At 36.7% G+C, this 19,459-nt stretch overlaps 2 protein-coding genes across 3 annotated transcripts in view; both read right to left on the bottom strand.

The window, feature by feature from the left end:
- LOC115767586 (sodium/potassium/calcium exchanger 3) overlaps positions 1–9,031 on the bottom strand; it is a 29,310-nt gene extending 20,279 nt beyond the window's left edge. For both annotated transcript variants that reach the window (XM_030711872.1, XM_030711873.1), the window contains exon 1: positions 8,925–9,031. In XM_030711872.1, coding sequence (XP_030567732.1) covers positions 8,925–9,000 — 76 coding nt within the window. In that variant the 5' untranslated portion in view covers positions 9,001–9,031. The remainder of the gene's footprint in view (positions 1–8,924) is intronic.
- A 6,847-nt stretch (positions 9,032–15,878) lies between these two features.
- LOC115767566 (sodium/potassium/calcium exchanger 3) lies at positions 15,879–19,074 on the bottom strand. The gene is made up of 6 exons (XM_030711851.1): positions 18,915–19,074; positions 18,644–18,841; positions 18,370–18,557; positions 17,277–17,463; positions 16,836–17,207; positions 15,879–16,266 (listed from the first exon to the last, which is right to left on the bottom strand). The coding sequence occupies exons 1-6, from the start codon at positions 18,964–18,966 to the stop codon at positions 15,917–15,919; spliced, it is 1,347 nt and encodes a 448-aa protein (XP_030567711.1). The 5' UTR covers positions 18,967–19,074; the 3' UTR covers positions 15,879–15,916.
- Between the last annotated feature and the right edge of the window lie 385 nt (positions 19,075–19,459).

Genomic DNA, 19,459 nt, shown 5'->3' with positions numbered 1-19,459 from the left:
GAAGACGGCTTTGACGTTTGTCCACGATAAAGCCTGAGGAGCCAACCAGGATTAGCGAGATACCACCTAAGTAAACGGTTTTGTAATAAAAATGTATGCTATTTTTTGATTCAATACAATAAACACATATGAGTTAAAAAAAACAAACTTTTTTGACGATTTTTTTTTTGAACTCTCGGGTAAATATATCCTGTTTTTGAAATGTTATACCTTTTTGAATGCGTACGGATCCCTACTATCATATTCATTAAAAAAAGTTGTTGGCCAAAAAACGTTTCGCTTGCAAAGTCCACCTTTTTTGGAGTATCTCAAGTGAGATTCATTAAATTATGCTAAACGAAGTACTGTCCCAATCGAGCTATCTCCACTGAATTTATTCAAGCCATATAAATAGGTAGTTTTATCTAAATCAATATACTTACCTTGCTTACCCAAGCCATTTGCATGAACATAATAATAAACAAGTAAGAGGTTCTAGTCGGGAGCTCCCTTTTCTTCTTCCAACATCAAATGCATATATATATTCCATTTTAGAAGCTATATGGCAAGTTTGGTGACTCTAGTTCTTATTATTTACCAAAATTGCTAAAAAAAAAAAAACAGGATATCCATATCGATTTTTATCGATTGCTTGGAAACGGAGTAAGTTATCGATTATCGGAAGCAAACTCGATCTGCGCAGGCACTAGGAGCACCTAAAATTTCAAGTCTCTAGCTCTTATAGGTGCTGAGATCCTTGCGGACAGACGGACAGATAGACAGACGGACATAGCTAGATCGACTCGGCTATGGTGCTGATCAAGAATATATCTACTTTATGGGGTCGGAGATGCTTCCTTCTGCCTGTTACATACATTTGGATTTTGCACAAATACAATATACCCTTATACCCATTTTTAATGGGTTCAGGGTATAAAAACAGAGAATAAAACAAAACAAAAAATTTCCACCACAATTCATGGGTAGATAAACAATTATATGGCATAGCAATTAGTTGTCAGATGGCAGTCGAATGCTTAATTGTATAAATAAATCAAACTAGACCGAACATAAACATTAAGTGCGAGACCCCCCTCCCCCCACCCCACCCCACACCCCCTTTGGAGCCCATTTACATGGCAAAGTTTGGGGCAAATTGTAATTGAATTCCGTTTCAATTGAAAGTTTTACGATATTTTTGTTATTTTGCACAAGCTGATTTGTTGTTATTGTTACCAATATTATTGTTGTTGTTGTTGTTGTTGTTGTTGGGCTTCAACTGAAATTTTCATGGCATTTGACTTGTCATCCAAAAATAATGCGAATAGTCATTTGGCTGCGCTCTGCTCTTGTTATTTGCTTTTCCTGGCATTTCTTTTATGGGCCAAATGATTAAGTTCTTATTGCTGGCCATAATTTGTCTTAACGGGAATGGGCAAATAATGCCATATTTCTCACTTATTTTGTATATCTAGTTTATGCCGCAGAAGTGCTGACAATTTGGCGGGGCACTGGGCCGTTCTGTCTGATTGGCATTGTCTTATCAGAATTTCTTGCGCAAACGTTTTGCCCGCGAAACCCGCTCGCCAAAAAGTGATTCATCCGTTTTATACCCTGTAGCCATAACAGGCATAAAGCTGCGCAAATATGTGTGTAAGTCTTTTCGAAGTCAATTAGATATTATCGAGCTAGCGTATCTCACAGCAGAGATTTGTATTTGGATTGATTTAACTTGAGATTTTGAGCCAGCGACCTTACGTCTGCCAGTTGAATGCTCAGGCACCTGCTGAAAGGGGCACGCTCTTGCGAGCCAAGTGAAGGGTATCTGTCAGTCGAGCACGCCTTCCACTCATTATTGTTATTATTATTTAGATTCTAGCTGGCCATCTTGAGCATTTTGGTATTTGGTGTTGACCTTTTTCGCTTGAGACTCTTTCAGCACGTGCGATACGCTCGGCGGCTTTTCACCAGGTTTTTATGCTCATTCTTGTTATTCGTATTGTTTAGATTGTTTTTCTTTTGTTCTGTGGCAGCTAAATTGCATGTCTCTTGCAGCTGGGCGCGAAATAGGCAAAATAAAAACAATAAATAGAAAAAAAATAAAAAAAGCTACAACATTCAGTGGCAATTATGCAACATAATTTAATAATTAGAAAAACTTAACAATCTTGAAATTGAGGCAACAAAATAAATTGTGTGAACGGAATGTTGAACAACGACGCCAAGATACCCTGCAAGCAGTTCAACTGCTTGGCACTGCTTGGCTTAGTCGGCGCTGGTTCAAACCAAAAACCGTTTAAGTCTAGAAGTCCAAGTTAGGTTGGGGTTAAATACTTTAAAAGTCTCGAACTCTCTGGACTTATAGAAAAGTTTAATAATAGAAAAGTATTATAAATAAACAAGCATAAATATCTGTCTTTGAGGTTATGTTAGTTTGCTATTTTGGCAGCACTGATACGCCCCGCTAATGAGCCAAACACTGGCCATAACTCAATCGCCAGTGTTGCCAACGACACATATTCACTCGATACTCGCTCGCATTCACAATGCAACAGATGTGTGAATGTGAATGTTATTGCGAATATATCAAAGCGTTTGCGCTAAGCCGATGCATAAAACAAGTTTATTGAACCTGTTGACAGCTGCCCGACGATGGAGGCCGGCTTTGTGAAATACCCGCACACGCCCAGTATAACAAAATCCCAGAGTGATGCAGCATTTTGTAGCATATCCAAATCGGAAACCCTTATGCGGAAATTGTTGGAAATTTTTTATGCGCATGGTGGGAAATCCCTACACTTTTTTGTGTTGTTGTTGTTGTTGTTGTTTTATTTCAGCCCTATCTATGACGCCTTGCACCCTGATCGGACCCATTGATGCGATTCATTGTGCAATCGAGAAACGTTTTGACGCTTTGCCATAATTACTTGAGACACCGATGCATTTTGTTTAGTTAATAACATTTTTCAGTATTTGTTTTTCTTTTTTTATTATTATTATGCTTTAATTGTTGCAACTTTGCCGTTTAATTGGCGGCTCATCTCGCGCTGATCGTGTTGCGACTTAATGCAAATCAATCGGTTTCCCAAGCTGAAACCCAAAGACTGAAAACTGCTTGCTAATTGTTGTTAAATAAATATAAATACGACTGCCCAACACTGGCCAACAAAAGCGCACTAGAAAATATGTCTGGCAACGCCAGCTGCAAGAGAAATCCGAAGGCCAGGAACTAATCGAAATGAACGGTTCATAAATTCAATAATTAACGAATTGTTCGATTGAAATGGATTAAGATGGATTACAGAAACACAAAAATTGTCAGAATTTGTAATTTTTTTTGAAAGGCTTTCAATTAAATTAAATAGGATATATAACTATATTAAAATGCATCAGAGCAGCTGGTGTTTTATTCATATTTTTTTATTACTTTGTCAATAATTGTTTTCTTTGGTTTCTGTGGCTGGAATTTAAGTAACACTGATGCGAAAATGTGAGGCAAGAACCGTTTTACAACACTGACATCATCATAACTACGTAACTAACGTATCAAAGGGCCGGCGACTGTGGGGCTGAGAGTTGAGCTATCAGCCCGGTTTCTGTTGTCTAGTGTAGCCATCAAACGAGGGCGCCGTCGTCTGGCGCTGCTTGTTTGCCTGCCTGTTTGTTCGGCAAATACCAGAGATGATGATAAATGTGCGCCGGCAACAACAGCAACAACAAGAATAGTTACAACAACTGAAACAAAACACTCGACAAATAGATGAAAATAAAAAGCTAAACAAATAATACTCGTAATACACGAACAGCCGTTGGGGAATGCTGCGACGCGTATTTAAAAAACGATAATAATAATAAACAATAAATAATAAATAAAAAAAAAAAAACGTCATGAATGCGCTGGGAAAAATGATTGAACTTTGGATAAGTGCATTTAATTCCAAAACATATTTCGCCACAGATTGTTTCTAGAGTAGGGGAGGGAAGGTGGGGAGGGGGAAGGGGGGGGGGGGGTGGAGGAGAAATGCCTTTTCATGCTTCCAGCTAAAAGTTATTAGATGGAATTACCAAATGTTTTCTAATAAATCCCATAAAAGCACCGGGTCGCTGCCCCGGAGCGCAGTTCCATAGAATCAAGAATCGGGAATCACCTTCGCTTATGCTGAGTGCGGGCAAAAAATTCGCAACAATTATGAATGGTTGGCAACGCCAAGAAAAAAACAATAAATAAATAAATAAAAATAACTACTAGATGATTGCAGCACGAGTGCTCTTAAGCGGTTTACGCTCCTAATAACCATATACAATTCTGGAGAAATAACATACTATACAACTTTCGGAACACGATCCTATCTGTTTTTTTTCTTTTTTTTTGTTTTTTTCTCCTTCTAAGGTAAGGCAATCATTATTTGGCAAAAAGAATTGTTTCTTGGAAGTGAAACTTATAACTTTGTGGATTTTGAATTGTCTATTATTCTTTTATATCTTTTTAGCTTGACGGATTAATTATTTATATGAATATACGATTTATTCTTAAACCATATCATTTAAATAATTTGAGCTAGTTTTACGAGACTTCTTGTATTTTGAACAAACACAAAAAAGAACTAGTTCGCATATTTTTCAAGAATTAATCTTTTGTATTAGGCTAATTTACATGCGTCAGTTGTGATAAATTTTTTAAGAATTTTAAGATTTGTTTCAGTTTGTTTTAGAACACTTTAATTGTTATTTTTGTTAAAGGATGGGCTCGCTTTAGTCGTATCTTCCGGATGGGAACTCAACATGGAATTGAACCTGCTTCTATTTTTCTAAAATCTTTCTACTCTGTTCCTAACTCTACGTAGAGTTTCTTCTATTTTGGAACATCTTACTATTCTGTTCCTAACACTACATGGAATTGATGCCCCTCTTTTTTTTTAATAACTTCCTTTTCTGATCTTCCTATTCAGCATGGGAAGATGATTTCAATTTTCACAGTCGGAGTTTATTTATTTGATTATTATATACATATATTCTTGGTCAGCACCAATAGCCGAGTCGATCTAGAGATGTCCGTCTGCCTGTCTGTCCGCAAGGATCTCAGAACCTATAAGAGCTAGAGACTTGAAAGTTTAGGTGCTCCTAGTGCCTGCGCAGATCGAGTTTGTTTCCGATAATCGACAACTTACTCGGTTTCCAAGCAATCAATAAAAATCGTTATCGATATCCTGTTTTTTTTGGCAGTTTTGGTAAATAATAAGAACTAGAGTCACCAAACTTGACATATTCTAAAGTAGAATATATATATGCATTTGATGTTGGAAGAAAGAGGGTTAAGGGTATCCCGTAGTCGGGAGCTCCCGACTAGAACCTCTTACTAGTTTTTAAATATCTTTTGAGGGCGCCAATTTTGATTAGATATAAAACGTAGTCCGCAATTTCCTATGAAAATATCTAAGACTTGCAATATTTTCACTGTATCATTTAAATGTTCTAGATATATGGACAAAGCCAGGCTGGAACCCAGATCTAGGCCTAGAGCTATGGAATGGTATTTGAAGGCAGGGTTTCATTTGACGAACCCCCTTCTTTTCCTTCTGGATTTTTCTTTGGTTCCCAACTACTTAACTATATTCCATAATAATCTTGCTCTTCCCTCTATCGTGCACAGATCAATGATAAATCGTGGTATCAAAGGTGTTCGGGTTCAGACTTCTTGCTCTGGAGTCTTTAGTGCAGGCACTCGAAAAGCGCTATTCACCGAAAACTGAAATTGGAAATTGGATTTGGACATTTTGTTGTTGTTGGGCTTTTTGTTTTTTGTTTTTTTTTTTTTATCAGCTATAAACAGCTGTCAGATAATCGCATCAATCAATCGCATGACATTTGCTTCCAGCACACAATCAGATGGCTTATAGATATATATATATAAATATATATATATGTATATATATTATTTTTTGGGCATGCTGATAAATCAATTTGGAGCTGGAATTCATTATCGGCTGACGATTATAGATCACAGATGCTACATCAATGTTCGCCCCAGCTGACACGATTCCCAGCAGTTCACCTGGCCCTTATATATATATATCAGGATGTAAAGACCACGCCCCCATTCGACTCTAACTAGATATATATATATGTATGTTTGTATTGTTGGCTATACACGTGCACTTTCAATCAATCTTTCAATCGTTCAATCTTGGCAAGTTTTATTTGTTATCAAAGCAGCTGCCACTGATAGCCACACCCTCCCCCCTCCGCCCCTCCGCCCATGCCCTGTGCTCATGCGACAACACCTGTAAACCGTTAAAATTTTGATTTATTTCCATGATTTAAATGCTGCATTTCTTTTATTATATTGTTATAATTTATTTCTATTTGTTCTTTCAAACAGCTGTCTTTTGCTCTGTTTTTGGGCATGATTTCGATTAAATAAGCCGGCAAATTTATTGCAGAGAATTACAAATACGTTGGCCTTCAAACGTGATATATATTTATTAATATATTTGCCGTACATTTTTCTTTGAAATCGAACAATTTAAGCAGTCATATAACATTATGTTATCGTATATAAATTAATAATATACATAACTTATAAAATTAATATTGTCCTTTTCACAATTCCAAAGACTGCGACAAACAGGATTTTGGTATTTTATTTTCTAGTATTTTGAGTTGGTATTAATAAAATACTTATATTTTGCACCTATCTATGTATCTATCTATATACATACTAGCCTGAAATGTGAACCATGAACCAGTTCATTTGAACAACTCGTTTTTAAATTTATCAACAATTTACTCTAATATAATATACAAATATTTCAAATGCATGTAAATATATTCTAGTATTTTGATTTGGTATTAAACAAATACCACTTCCTATCTATGTTTCTATAAACTGACCTGAATTGTGAATTAAGAGCCAGTTTATTTCATGGTACAAGATTTTCACATTATGTTAATATTTTTTAGTATTTTGACATAGAGTTTCAGAATATCCAATATCTATGATATTTAAAACAGGAACTAGTTCAATTGAGCGAACGAATCGTTCAACTTATCGTCAATTCGAACTCTTAAGCAATGTACGAGTCAATTTATGGGCTCAAAAACTCTTTGAAAATTGGAAAAATGTAAGTTGTATAATTAAAATACAATAAAAAGTTGCAATAATTTATTTGATTTATTTGGCTTTTATGTTGCGCCTCAGTTAAACAAAGTTCGAAAAGCATTTACTCAAAACCTGACTATTTCTAGAGTAGAAGACAGCGTAATTGCAAGCTCTCGATTGCTTCAGCTTCTAATTTATGGAAACTGTCAAAATAAAAACAAGTAAGAGGTTCTAGTCGGGAGCTCCCGACTAGCGGATACCCTGAACCCTCTTCTTCCAACATCAAATGCATATATATTTTATATATATATATTCCATTTGAGAAGCTATATGTCAAGTCTGGTGACTCTTATTATTTACCAAAATTGCCAAAAAAAAAAACAGGATATCGATATCGATTTTTATCGATTGCTTGGAAACGGAGTAAGTTATCGATTATCGGAAGCAAACTCGATCTGCGCAGGCAGTCGGAGCACCTAAAATTTCAAGTCTCTAGCTCTTATAGGTTCTGAGATCCTTGCGGATAGACGGACAGACGGACAGACAGACAGACTTGGTGCTAATCAAGAATATATATACTTTATGGGGTCGGAGATGCTTCCTTCCGCCTGTTACATACACAAATAAAATATACCCTTATACCCATTTTTAATGGGTTTAGGGTATATAAAGAGTCACAATCTAATTATACACATAAAATATTAAATAAATACATGCCAATTTGTTGAAATTTATCGATCTACTTTTACAGACATGTTTATTATTTGTCAGTTTTTATAAACAAATAAGCCACTCAATAAAACATCTCAAAACACACACGATATATATAAATATAGATTTAAATAATAATAATTCAGTTGACATGCCAAAGAAGTTACATATACAATAGAGATAACAGTATATATTTGATCTATGAGTCATCCGTCTTAATAGGCAGCACTTAAGAGCCCATCAAGAATATACATAGACTTTTGATTAGGACGATGAGCTGAGTCAATCTAGTCCGTCCGTCCTCCCGCCCGCCCGTCCGTCTGTCTGTCTGTCTATGGCAAAGCGTCGATATCGGGAACTACTAAAGTTCGCGAAATGCAATTCTTTGCCCAAAAATATGCCTATACGATCATTTTCTAATAACATTCTTCACACATTTCCTCATATGTTTCATAATTCAACCAATATTGATGTTAATCATAAATCAAAAGTTATTATAATAACATTTTTCGACATTTGCTGCCGTTTTCATCAAAAGTTATTAGAATATCAGTCTATATGAAGACTTCCGCATGGTAACCACAAATTTATAAACTATTACATTTTATTTTCCCCCAAGTTCAATTGGAAAAATGCCTCAAATCTGAAGAGCAGAGCCTTGCGCTGTTCTATGCCATATTGAAGCAGTGAAAATCTCTGTTAGATCGGACTGTAAGCACCGAGTCGCCGTTAAACAAGACTGCAAAGTGTGCGGCTTTTGGAAGCAGAGGAAAGAGGAGAAGAGGAATAAGCAGAATAAGTCGCGCGTTGGAATATTGGCAGCGCTTAGGGTATCTGCCAGTCGGGCAGCGCCCAGTCATAACGGAACTCCTCCTCTCATATATAAGTATATTACACTTGCAACGGCAGCTTGGCGCAGCGCTTAGGGTATCTGCCAGTCGGGCAGCGCCCAACCATCTTGCCTGGCTTTGCGTGCACTTCATCAAATGCTGCGTATGCCAGGCACATTCATTGAGTATTTCGGGGATTCCTTGGCACTTGCCATAAACGGAATTTCCCTACGCATATTTCTTACAATTATTTTGTTCTTATTGTTTTTTTTTGTTTTTGTTTTTGTTTTTAACTATTTACTCACCTGTGGCTTGTGTATCCGTTATGAGGCTGGCAGACAATATGAAAACGCCAAGCAAAAGGCGCGCGTTTTTCAACATGATACAAAAACGTTTTCAGAAAAAAAAAAAACAAAATAAATAACAAGCACATACAACAATATCGAAACTTGAGCAAAAACTTGTTTGAAAAACTCGTGTGAAAAAATGGAAAAATTTGGAATATTATAAATATGATAAAAAAAAGGCAGGCAACACGTGCCACACGTGCGCCTATGAAAATGTTCAGTTATTTTCAATGCGCGTATTTTATATATTTATTTATTTTTTTGTTTTTTTGTTGAAAATTTCTCTGAACTCTTGTACGATGCTTCACACACGGCGTATGCGCAACGCGACGTAACTCGTTTTCGGTTGCGGTTTCGTTTTCGATTTCGAATTTGTTCGTTGTTTTTGTTTTTTGGGAATGCGTCGTGCAGCTGCCTACATTTAAATTTGAATAGTTTATGAATATATTTGTTTGTTTTATTTTTTTTTTTTGTTTTCGGCGTTTTTCTTGTTTCTCAGAGTTTTTCTCGAGTGCAGTCGCTGCTGCTGCTGCTGCTGCTGCTGCGTCAACCGCTTGGCTAGAATTGTATCGCACAACTAATTAAGTGCGACCAGCGCGCGCGCGTCTTAATAATAAACAGCGACGTTCGCGTCGCTGCCGCCGTCGCCGCTGGCGTCGACGTCGCTGCCAGCGCCATTGGCAATGCTTCTCTGTATGGAAAAAAAAAAGAGTTTATCTCTGCTTGGCGTGCAGTCAAGTCCGAACACTTGACAACATTTTCGTTTTCGCTTTCAGTGTTTTTTTTTTTTTTGTTGTTTTTGATTTTCGATTTTTGATTTTCGACTTTTTGATTTTCGACTTTTTTGTGCGTGTGTGCGATGCGCAGGTGTGCAGCGGTGTGTGTGCCGCTTCTTTTTGGTATCGCATTGTCGCATTGGTCTAGTCGTTCTTATGTTCGTTGATACCCTGTATTAATAGACTTACATAGGGTATATTCAAGTTATCAGTCAAAAGTTCGCCTGTTTTGGCTATAAAACCATTAAAGCTAGACTCGAACAACAATTGATCTATTCTATCGGTTTATCGATAACAATTCCGATTATATGCAAATCGATAATTATTGATTGACCTATTTTGAGTTGTAAAATATATACCGGCTAGGCACGCCAGTTGAAGTTCACTTCAGTTAATACTTAGCTAGTTCTATGCAAATCGATAATAATCGATTTACAGCTTACGCTATGTTAAACAGGTCTCGAAGTATATTAGAGCTGGGCACACCAGATATAAAATAAGCACATCTAATTCACATCAGATTATGCTTAGCTCAAATCGATAAATATCGACTTACAGTTTCTGCATTAGAGCTCACTTCAGGCTATTTAAACTAACATCCAAATCGATAAATATCGATTTCACATTCTTAAGCATAGCTCACAACCTTTATTGACTAGAATCGTATGAACAGCCTTAAGATGCTTGTATAGCATACACAGTTCAAGTTTATTGTATAGTTTGCCCAAAATCGATAACTATCGATTTGAGCACATTTCACAGATTACATTTGCCAGGCACATCAAGTTAATCGCCCGAGCACAAAAAAGATATTCAATTTTTTAAAATGGAGCATAAATACTTCTTTGACTTGAATATGTGAATATGAATTATATATTCGAAGATATTTTGTACGCAACAATTGGTTTAGTTTTCAGCTTGTTATAGCAAGTCATTTTGTTTTACAGGGCAGCCGCTAGTCGATCAATCGCAACAGCTTTCAGCTGCTGCACTCAATTACACACACACGCACACACATCTACACACATATACACATGCACGCTGAGAGCAGAGCTTGTAACGTGTACTCATTAATATAGAAGTTACCGTTCTGATAAGAGCAAAGGAAAACAACAATTGCAGCGACAGTTTATCAATCTACAGCCGGCAGCTCAAGCTCATTTGTATGCGAGCTGCGCGAGTGTGTGCGCATGTGTGTGTGTGCATGTGTGTGTGTGTGTGTGTGTGTGTTGTAATGCTAGCAATTGAAACAGTTTGGGTATTTTCATGCTTAACTGGAAACTTTGTACCATTCGGAGCTATTTATAGGGCTCACGTGCTGGACAGACTGATCACTGATCAGTGATCAGTGAGCACTGTTCTCGCAGTGCTCGCCTGACAGATCTGAGCATTTCACTTTCGTATATGCATATATGAATAGTTGATATGGGCATTTAGCGATCCTGATCAACAGTTTTGCCAATTGTGATCAGCGACATCGGAACGCGTCAAGCAATTTTCCATTAATTGTTTTTGAGTGTTTGATTTGAGTACTTCCCTGTGCTTGGGCAAAGTTCAGCTGTGCTTTTACCATTCGTAACACTCTCGATTTAGCAATTGGCAACGATCACTGATCACTGATCACTGATCACCGAACGCCGATCAAAACTGTTGTCTCAGCATGCGCATACATACTTAACTATTTCCATCCAGCTTGATGGGGGATTAACTATTTTTGCTTTCATTCAAAAGAATGCACATGCACATGTTTGTAATATACGTAATTGGCCAAAGACAAGCCCCAAGTATTTATAATATTTGATATTTATATAGTAAATAGCCTATATCTGTTAAATAGCTGCAAATTATAATCCAACCCTTAAAAAACTTGAAGTGCATGAGACTTGCCCCAATATGTAGATCTTAGCGGGCATTAACTGATTTTGTCAACATCTTTAATCATTATCTTATGCAGGGTATGTCTTAAGAAGGGTATACTGACTTTATGAAAACGTATGTAACACTCAGATGAAAGTCGCTTCCATCAGGTTTGCCTGTTTCGTTTTCCACAAGATTTTCAAGCTGATCGAACGCAACATGAACATTAACCCATTCAAAAAAGGTTTTACCCATTTCTAGACAACATTTTCCGGGAATCACTAAGTCAACAGTTTTTTATATTAGCTGAAATTACGTTAGGCGCCTCTTGACACTACGCAAACAAGGTTTTGCAGGCACGAGTCGAATATCCGGAACTAGTTCCAGGCGAACTGCATACACTCTTTTGTGGAACCATCGCCATAGCCTTCTTAAAGGAACCACTTGTTCCATCTAACCAGTTTAGCTGGAATAGCTCCTTTAATACTTATGTATCTCTATGCTCATATAGCTCTCTATACTCAAGTAGGAATCAGTTGAAAATTGGGATTTTCTGAGGTAAAACTTTCCGCTTTTTTTTTTTGATGCAATCATTTCTTTATCTTTATCATGTTATCAAATACAAATAAGACTTCTGAATAACTCCCAATCGATTTCTGAATAACTTCCCATCGTTTCCACAATAAAGTACAGCTTCTTTCACTTGTCCAACTGGCTTCACTTTTTGAAAACCCATCAATATTCCCTGTGGTACACCCTATTTCTCATATCATACCCAAGATAAATGCAGCATTAAATTTGTCACATCAGGGGGTTTTTCGAAAATCTTTAGTGAATTGTCTCTATGAGTCATTTAGGGATGAAGCTATTTTGTGTTAACGCAAATCTTACAATTGATTTTTTTTGTTTTTCATAAAAGCTTCTTAATCACGAGTTTGCTTTTGATAGGTTTATTTTTTTACTGATAATAAGGTTCAATTTTGTTCACAGTATGATTAACTAGTTAATGCCCTGTCCAGTTTTGTCTTACTGATGGATGCGACTTTAGATTGGGAATGGGAGTTATAAGCGGTTCGTTGTAAGATCTCAGGATCTTTGTGAGCCAGCCTCTTGAAATTTGGTATGCAAACTGTAAATATTATGTAAAAACAAATATCAAATAGCTACAGAGCATACGCCTCACAGACTATGAGGTAAATCGTTATGGTTACCAACATGACGACAAAATACGTAATAACTTGTATACACATCATTGTATGGAATGCGTTTATTAATATATATATATTTGTCATATCTGAGAGATTGGCGGACAATCAAATCAGCACGCTTCTTCTGCTCATTGATTAATATTGTACTTTTTGTTTGTGTGTCCATAATAAACTCTTTCGATTTCCAAATTTGCTGTCGTCTTTCAATATGGACGTCATTCACAAATCGCACGCGTTGCGACGTCATGTCTTTCGAAACAATGGCGTAGTCGCCTTTATGCCATGCCATATATCAATATTGGTTAAAGAACATAAGAATTATAAGCCCCCGAGAGCTGTAGAAAACATGGGCATATAACACTGACAGACAGTTTAAGTGCCAGACTTAACTGGCAATCAATGCCTTGATCCCCACAATTTAGTAGATGTCTGCAGGCCGAGAGATATGTCTATCAAGGATTTCAATATTCATTTTCAGCACTTTTTTATGTCAAAGTTATACTTTACAAAAAAACTCGAGTGTGATAGAGAGGCTGTATATATAATATATATATCGATCTATGAGGCACTATATAAGGTCTATGATATATATGTTATATTGGCAAGCCGAAAGATATGACTATCAAAGATAATTATATTAGAAATTAACATAGAAATTGAGTGTGAAAGAGAAGCATGTAGGAAGCGTAAATATATAGATACAGATCATATAGATCCGGGATATATGGTATATGATCAAGTCCATGATCCCGACAATTTAGTAGATGTCTGAAAATCGAAAGATATGTCTATCAAATATTTCCTCTTTTTAATGCTATTGACATATATATTATATAATAGATCTTTAATGCGTGAGAGATTGATCTATGATATACGAAATGCTATATATATATATGGTATATGCTATATAATATATGTTACCTGATGCTTTTATATGATTAAACTAAGACTCTAACAACGAGAGATGAACAGGAATTCTTATCTTGCGGTGGAAGATTTTATTTGCAGTGCCAAGAGTTCGTAGACTTCCATCCAGATGACAGTCGTATTTTGTAAAGATTCTATGGAAAGTTGAACAGATATTATAAGATATTCTAGCAACAAATCCTAACACTTGGATTCCCTGGTTTCATTGATGAAGCCATAAATCATTATAAATTTCTGGGAATCGCGCCACAATTTCTTTTCTAATCTCAAGATCTATAAATGAAGAAACCAAATCAAAAAAGTTGCAAAAACATTTTTAACAATCTTATATTGCTTCGGTTCAATTATAAGTTTACAGATTTATGCCCGAATTGACACTGGATGCTAATTTATGGTCGATACTCTATCAGGCCCCTAGCCCGAAGCTTTAAATAAAGCAACACGTCATTGGTTGGATCAGTCCGATAAGATGGGCTCATAAAAGGCCACCCACACATAATCAAAATTCATTTAGAGTCGGCGGCAATTAAAGTTAAGATTGATCTTATCCAAGGAAACCGGCTTTGTTCGGTTTTGCTGATGTGGTCATATTTTAATTATATGATATTTTAAGATTATATTATAAGATTGGAATTGGTTTAATCAGCCTTTGGCCTACCATTTTGTTTCCATTCTTGTACAGCGATTATCAGTGGCAGAGGAACAAACAAACAAAAAAAATAAAATAAAAGAAATACTCAAAGCTGACATTGTAGATGGGCTCTCATCAAGATTAGCGCACACTTCAGGCGACTTAGCGTCGAACCAGCACCCACACAAAATTTTCAATTAACGCTTATGGTCACGAGTTTCCCCATAAACTGCCGTTGCCTTAGTCCTTATCGACCGATTTGCCAAATCGTGTTGACCATTGATTAGGAGCGCGCGCAACACTTGAACATATTCCAAACCCCCAAACAGAAGTTCGTTTCAAGAACTTGACCTAAAGACCTGAGAGATTAGCTCAAGAAACATGATTTCGATATCGATTTTTATCGATTGCTTGGCAACGCGGTAAGTTATCGATAATGGAAATTAAACAAGCGCTGGCACTCAAAATATGTTTGAGAAATAAAATATATTAAGAGTAATATTTCAAGCAAGTCTTTTTGCATTCTGAAGATAGACATCTGATTTTTGAAGCAATTTGAATAAATGCCATCAACTTGGACACGCTAATGCGTTAACCACTTGCGAATTATAGACACAAACGAACATACATAGTTGAACTGTATTCGTATTGTTATCTTCCTATTATACACATATAACGAGAGCTGCTTCAGTTTGAAATCTAAAACGGAACCCTTTTGTGACATGCACATTCCAAATATTTCCATCTATATCTGATATGTGTGTACTATAGCTTGGAGTATCTATATCTGTTCTGATTTTCAAATGGTGCGTACGAAATGCTTATCAATAATATAAATTATATACACACACACACACACACATTGGCACTTATCTTCATATGTATTTGCAATGACAATGACAATTCGAGTAGCTGTCCTGATATCGCAAAACCACCTCTTATTGACGTCATCGATTGCGATTGTCTGCTACACACACCAGCACATGCTGATATCAAGATAGATGCATCAATCTGTATTACAATATGGCGAACAGTGCGCACAATTCAATTAGGTTCATATTTAAAAAGAAGAAAGCAATACGAACATGAATTAGAATAATAATATTTCTGACTGATGGATTCGCGATCAATACAAAAGGCCCAAAACCTTAAAACTGATTGACTAACTGATTGATTGGTGATCAATGCAAGCCTTAAAACTGCTTAACCTGACTGATTGACTGACTGATTGATTGATGATTAATACAAACCTTAAAACTGTTTGGCTACACTGATTGACTGACTGATTGATTGGTGAACAATACAAACCTTAAAACCTTAACCTGACTGATTGACTGACTGATTGATTGGTGATCAATGCAAACCTTAGAACTGCTTAACCTGACTGATTGACTGACTGATTGATTGATGATTAATACATACCTTAAAACTGTTTGGCCACACTGATTGAGTGACTGATTGATTGATGATTTAAGAATTAAGAAAAACCAGAACAAAAAATTGGGAGAGTTAAAATTCTGTTTTACTCAATTAAGTTAATTTACACAACTGTTAATTTGCAGCCTCCTTGTTCAGATATGCATACTTAGGGGATTCGATATCACACTCTTTCTTGAGCAGTCTGATTTCGAAATAGATGGCAGCTGCCAAGAAGAGAATGTATGCGATGAGGCTAATCCAGCCGACCACCTTTCCAAGTACAAACTTCGTAATTAAAAAGGAGATAAATAAGACAAGCGCTGTTCCAACCAGCATTCCAGTAGTTATTGTTAATCCAGAGGAGTGCACTTTAATAGTATCGGAGAAAATAAGAGCAGCAACGAACCAAGGTAGGCCAAGGCATATGAAAATGTCAAAAGTATTTGATCCAATGGCATTGCACATGGCCATGGAGCCGTAGCCTAAAAAAGAAATTAACAGCAATAATCAGATGATGAAGCAATCAAATTTCAATAGAACAATTCGATTAAAAAAAAGGTTAACAATTGAATGAAATTTACAATAGAATCTGCTAGTACAAAAAAGTTTCTTATGTTAAAATTTACAATGAACCAAGGTTCATTGCATTTCGAAATGTTGCAGCATAGTGGCAACGCGACGAAATTAAGCTGGCAACGCTTTGGCATACATTTTGAGGGAGAACTTAAGATATGTGTATGTTAAATAATTAATAGACGGAGCATGCGCAAATGCTAAGTATATCCACATGTTAGATTTAACAGGATATGTTGTAGATGTTGTAGACGTTTTTCATTTGAATGTCAAAATTTACAATGAACCAAGGTTCATTGCATTTCGAAATGTTGCAGCATAGTGGCAACGCGACGAAATTAAGCTGGCAACGCCTTGTTGCAGCTGGAACATGGGCAAATGTTAAGCATGTTAGATATGTTTTGTAGGGTTTGCTTATAAAATGTAAGTCTAATACTTGGTTTTTGTTAATTTAATGGGAATGGAATTGGGCACGCACCTTTTTTGGCCACAATGAATGAGGCCACAATCTCCGGCACACTGGTACCAACTGCCAGTATCGTGAGACCCATGATAGAATCAGGTATACCAATGTTGTAGCCAACTACGGTGAGAAACCAAGTAACAAAGTACGATATAATGCTGATCCAAATCACGGCCAACAGCATGCTTAAGAAGAATATGGAGCGTGCGCTGGGCGTGGTTATGGCCAGCAATATAACGGCTGGGTATTTGATACCCCACCATATTTTCCTCCAAACACTATCTTCCTTCTCTGGGTGCCCACACACGGTCTCCTTAAATGATTTCAGGGGCTCTTCCTCCCGCTCCAATGGATTCTCGTCAATCATATCGCGATCATTGTCGACAGCTGTAAATGGATTTATTTCACAATAAGTTCAAGCCTATCATCATTTCCAAATTCAGTTAAAGAATTTACTTCGACATATACTCTGTATCTTCCGATCAAATATCAGTCCGATGAGATAAATGGCATACAAGACAACTAGACCCACTGCCTCCCAAACATTCACTGCGGAATCGTATAGTACATAAAGGAGCGCACATATTGATATTAAATACCATATTGTATCTCTAGTTATAGGCCACCAGTCCAATTTGGATGACTACAAATATTAGGTTATCAAAATATTATATATATAGCTAAAAATGTACACAGTTTTTGAGTTCTCAGCTCTTGAGAGGGTTTCTTAAATCTATTATTTTCAATCAGCAAGCATCTGATATCAATTTCTGAAAGCTCCTCTCTTTTTTGGTACACAAAAATTATAAACTTATGACTGATAGATTGACTGCGTGATTAACTGACCGATTGATTGACTGACCATCTAACTGACTGACCAACTTATTAATCGACTGACCGCCTAACCGCCTAATTTATTGACGTACTGATTGACTGACTGAATGACTGAACTGACTGATTGATTGAACTGACTGATTGATTGACCTACTGGAGTGACTGATTGACTAAGCGACTGATTGACTGACCGATACCAATGACTTAAGACCGACCGTTTAATTAATTGAGTGACTGACGAACTGATTGACTGATGGACTGACCAATTTATTGACTGACCGACGGATTAACAGACAAACTGATTAACAGACGAAATGATTGACTTACCGACTGATTGACTGACTGACTGACTGACTGATTGACTGACCGACTGGCAGGCTCAGCGACTGATTGATTGACTCACTGACTGAGTAACCAACTGATTAACAGACCAACTAATTGACTTGCCCACTGACTGATGACTTTACGACTAATTAAGTGATTGACTGACCGTTTGATTGACTGACAAACTGTTTTGTTAAATTTACCATGAAACTCTTTGGGCTAACAGCCTGTCGACCTCAACCTAATTGCTTACATACAAGAATAATTTTAAAAATGTTCAAATCGGATTACTGTACCCTATGGCTTGGTAAGAATTATAGCTTAAGTTTAAAGATAGATAATATAATGAATACTTATACTCAGATTGAATACATATGTATATGGAACTCACCACGCCCGTGCATATGCCGCAAACAGCACCAATGCCAAGTACATTAAACACAGATGATCCAACAATAGTGCCAATACCAATATCACCTTTCGTGATGAACGTGCCAACGAAGGCAACAAAAAGCTCTGGAGCTGATGTAGAAGCGGCCAGAAACGTAGCTCCAGCCACATCATAGGACATACGTAACGCTGCATAGATCATACAAATGCTTAAGAGTGGTCCAGACTGTGAGTGAATTATAGGGGCTGGACGGCCCCAAGGCTGAAATACCTACAATAGCACAAGCGCTCCATAGCTGGCACCAAATAATCATCGCAGACAATTGCCAGCATTATAAACAAATATAAACTGAGAAGCACACAGACAACCGTATAGATGATACTCTTTTTGCGCATAAAATTTGGAAACTCAAGGATCGACGGAATAGAGCAGTTCAATTCGGATTTTCCTGCGGCGCGCAGCAAAAATGGATCTGTTTTACGGATATCAATTATTTGATATATATATATATATATCTTATATCTGTTCAATTTGGCTCCGCTTACCGTATTCCTCGTCCATCAGTCTGCTCAAGGCCATATCAAAGTTGAAATGCATTTAGAATTTGACGAAGATAATTGTTAAAAGAACAAGAACGTTAACTGTTGAGCCGGTTTCTTCTTTTTTTTTTGTGTTATATACTAACTTCTGAATTTATGACAGCCTTCTATATACTCGATTACTACTAGATCTGTGCATGTGAATATATAACAAGTGGCAAAAATAATAGACGCACTTCTGTTTCAGCATATTTTTGAATTGACTACCAGAAATTACCCTGCGTTGCCCGGCTTTCGAAAATGCGCGTTATAACAAAATGATTGTTGTACTTTTCGCCCAGCTCAGACACACATAAGTTGCACATTTTGCCCTTCCGGGTTCGAACCGGCTTGCAGTCAGTCTGTTGGCACTGTAACCAATGGAAATTAATTATATTTTCATCAAGAGTCTTGACCTCTTGTCTAGCTCTTTAATTTAATCAAGATTATATGTGGACATTTCATGGAAAGGGTTTTACAAAATCAAAAAAAAAAAAAACAGGTTCTTTTTT

The sequence above is a fragment of the Drosophila novamexicana genome, unplaced genomic scaffold (assembly GCF_003285875.2).
Source record: "Drosophila novamexicana strain 15010-1031.04,08,12 unplaced genomic scaffold, DnovRS2.1 tig00001415-arrow-arrow-pilon, whole genome shotgun sequence".
NCBI classification, from domain to species: Eukaryota; Metazoa; Arthropoda; class Insecta; order Diptera; family Drosophilidae; genus Drosophila; species Drosophila novamexicana.
Note: the sequence above shows the minus strand (reverse complement) of the source record. Positions and strands in the feature narration are given on the sequence as shown.

Bases quoted from the DNA above. Each gene is read 5' to 3' on its own strand.
- LOC115767566 (XM_030711851.1), bottom strand. From the start codon at position 18,966: ATGCATTTCAACTTTGATATGGCCTTGAGCAGACTGATGGACGAGGAA. The intron at 18,558-18,643 runs GTAGGTATTTCA...TGATCTATGCAG, and splicing joins TATGGAGCGCTTGTGCTATT to CGTTACGTATGTCCTATGAT. The intron at 17,208-17,276 runs GTAAATTCTTTA...ATCCATTTACAG, and splicing joins GATACAGAGTATATGTCGAA to CTGTCGACAATGATCGCGAT.